The sequence below is a fragment of the Asparagus officinalis genome, chromosome 3 (genome assembly GCF_001876935.1).
Source record: "Asparagus officinalis chromosome 3, Aspof.V1, whole genome shotgun sequence".
Classification (NCBI taxonomy): Eukaryota; Viridiplantae; Streptophyta; class Magnoliopsida; order Asparagales; family Asparagaceae; genus Asparagus; species Asparagus officinalis.
Genome location: NC_033796.1, coordinates 394,583 through 395,659, shown reverse-complemented (window position 1 = coordinate 395,659; position 1,077 = coordinate 394,583). Strand labels below are relative to the sequence as shown.

General features: G+C 49.1%; 1 protein-coding gene across 1 annotated transcript in view; it reads left to right on the top strand.

Moving 5' to 3' along the window:
- The window catches only part of LOC109832548 (uncharacterized protein At1g04910-like), a 16,147-nt gene continuing 15,437 nt past the window's right edge, over positions 368-1,077 (top strand). The window contains 1 exon segment of the mRNA XM_020399889.1: positions 368-863. Within this exon segment, the coding sequence (XP_020255478.1) occupies positions 726-863 (138 nt within the window). The 5' untranslated portion in view covers positions 368-725.

The following is a 1,077-nucleotide window of genomic DNA, read 5'->3' as shown; positions in this document are numbered from 1 at the left end:
GAAAAGGCCGGGGATCGAGGAAATCTCACGAGAAAGCAAGAAGGGGGAGCAGGGGCCAGAGACAGGGCTAAGCTGGCTAATAGCGGTAAGAATCGAATCTATAAGTTATTTATTTGGGACCATTGACATCCAGACGCATGCAGTACATGGTCACATACATGCATACCTCACGATCATCTAACACTGTGTTGGGCCAGGCCCCCCGACCCATACGAACAATAATGGCAGCGTCGGCATCTTTCGGCTCCTGCGTAGCGTATGTATATATGTAGGTATTATTTATTAGGAGGAGGGGTTGGGGGCAGCGGGGCTAGTGCAGGGTGGACGGTGTCGGTGGTGCGCGGCCGACTCGTAAATATGACGAACAAGGAGGGGGTGGGGACGGACGTTAAAATGAGTGGAGCACGTCGTTTTAATCCTCTCTATCAAAGATCATAACACCACACAGCTTCCCCCAGCTAACAGCGATGCGACACGGACGCCATCTGTGAGCACGAGATACCAGACAGAGCGGGGGGGCGTTAATTGTGTGTGTGTGTGTGTGTCCGTATAGAAAGAAGAGCACCAGTCTTTTCTTCCTTCCTTCCTTCCTCCTTTTTCTCCATAGACAGATTAGAGAGACTGAGGTTGGGATTGAGCCGTTGAGATTGGATTCCTCCTACTACTAATCTAGGGTTTTCAATTTGGGGGTGGAGAATAACGAAGAAGGGCTGAGAGAGAGAGAGATGCTCAAGTATTGGAATCAGCATCACTCTCAAAGAGGAGGAGGAGGAGCATTGGCTGCTCTGGTGGTGCTTCTTCTTCCTGCGCTATGGCCTTCTCTCTTCACTCCTCTCGGTCACGCCTCCCCTTCCATCTTCTCGGTGAGCTCCTCCTTCCGGCGATCTCAACATCATTTGAGGCTGCCTTTATTATTATTATTATTATTATTATTATAAAATTTTACGTGTTGATTTTGTGGATGGGGTAATTGGGATTAGGTTTACGTAACCGCTACTCCCCCTCCGATCTCAATATTAGATGTTTACCACCTGCTCCGGCTTATGCGTGAGCGAAGGAAGGAGCTTGTAGATTGCA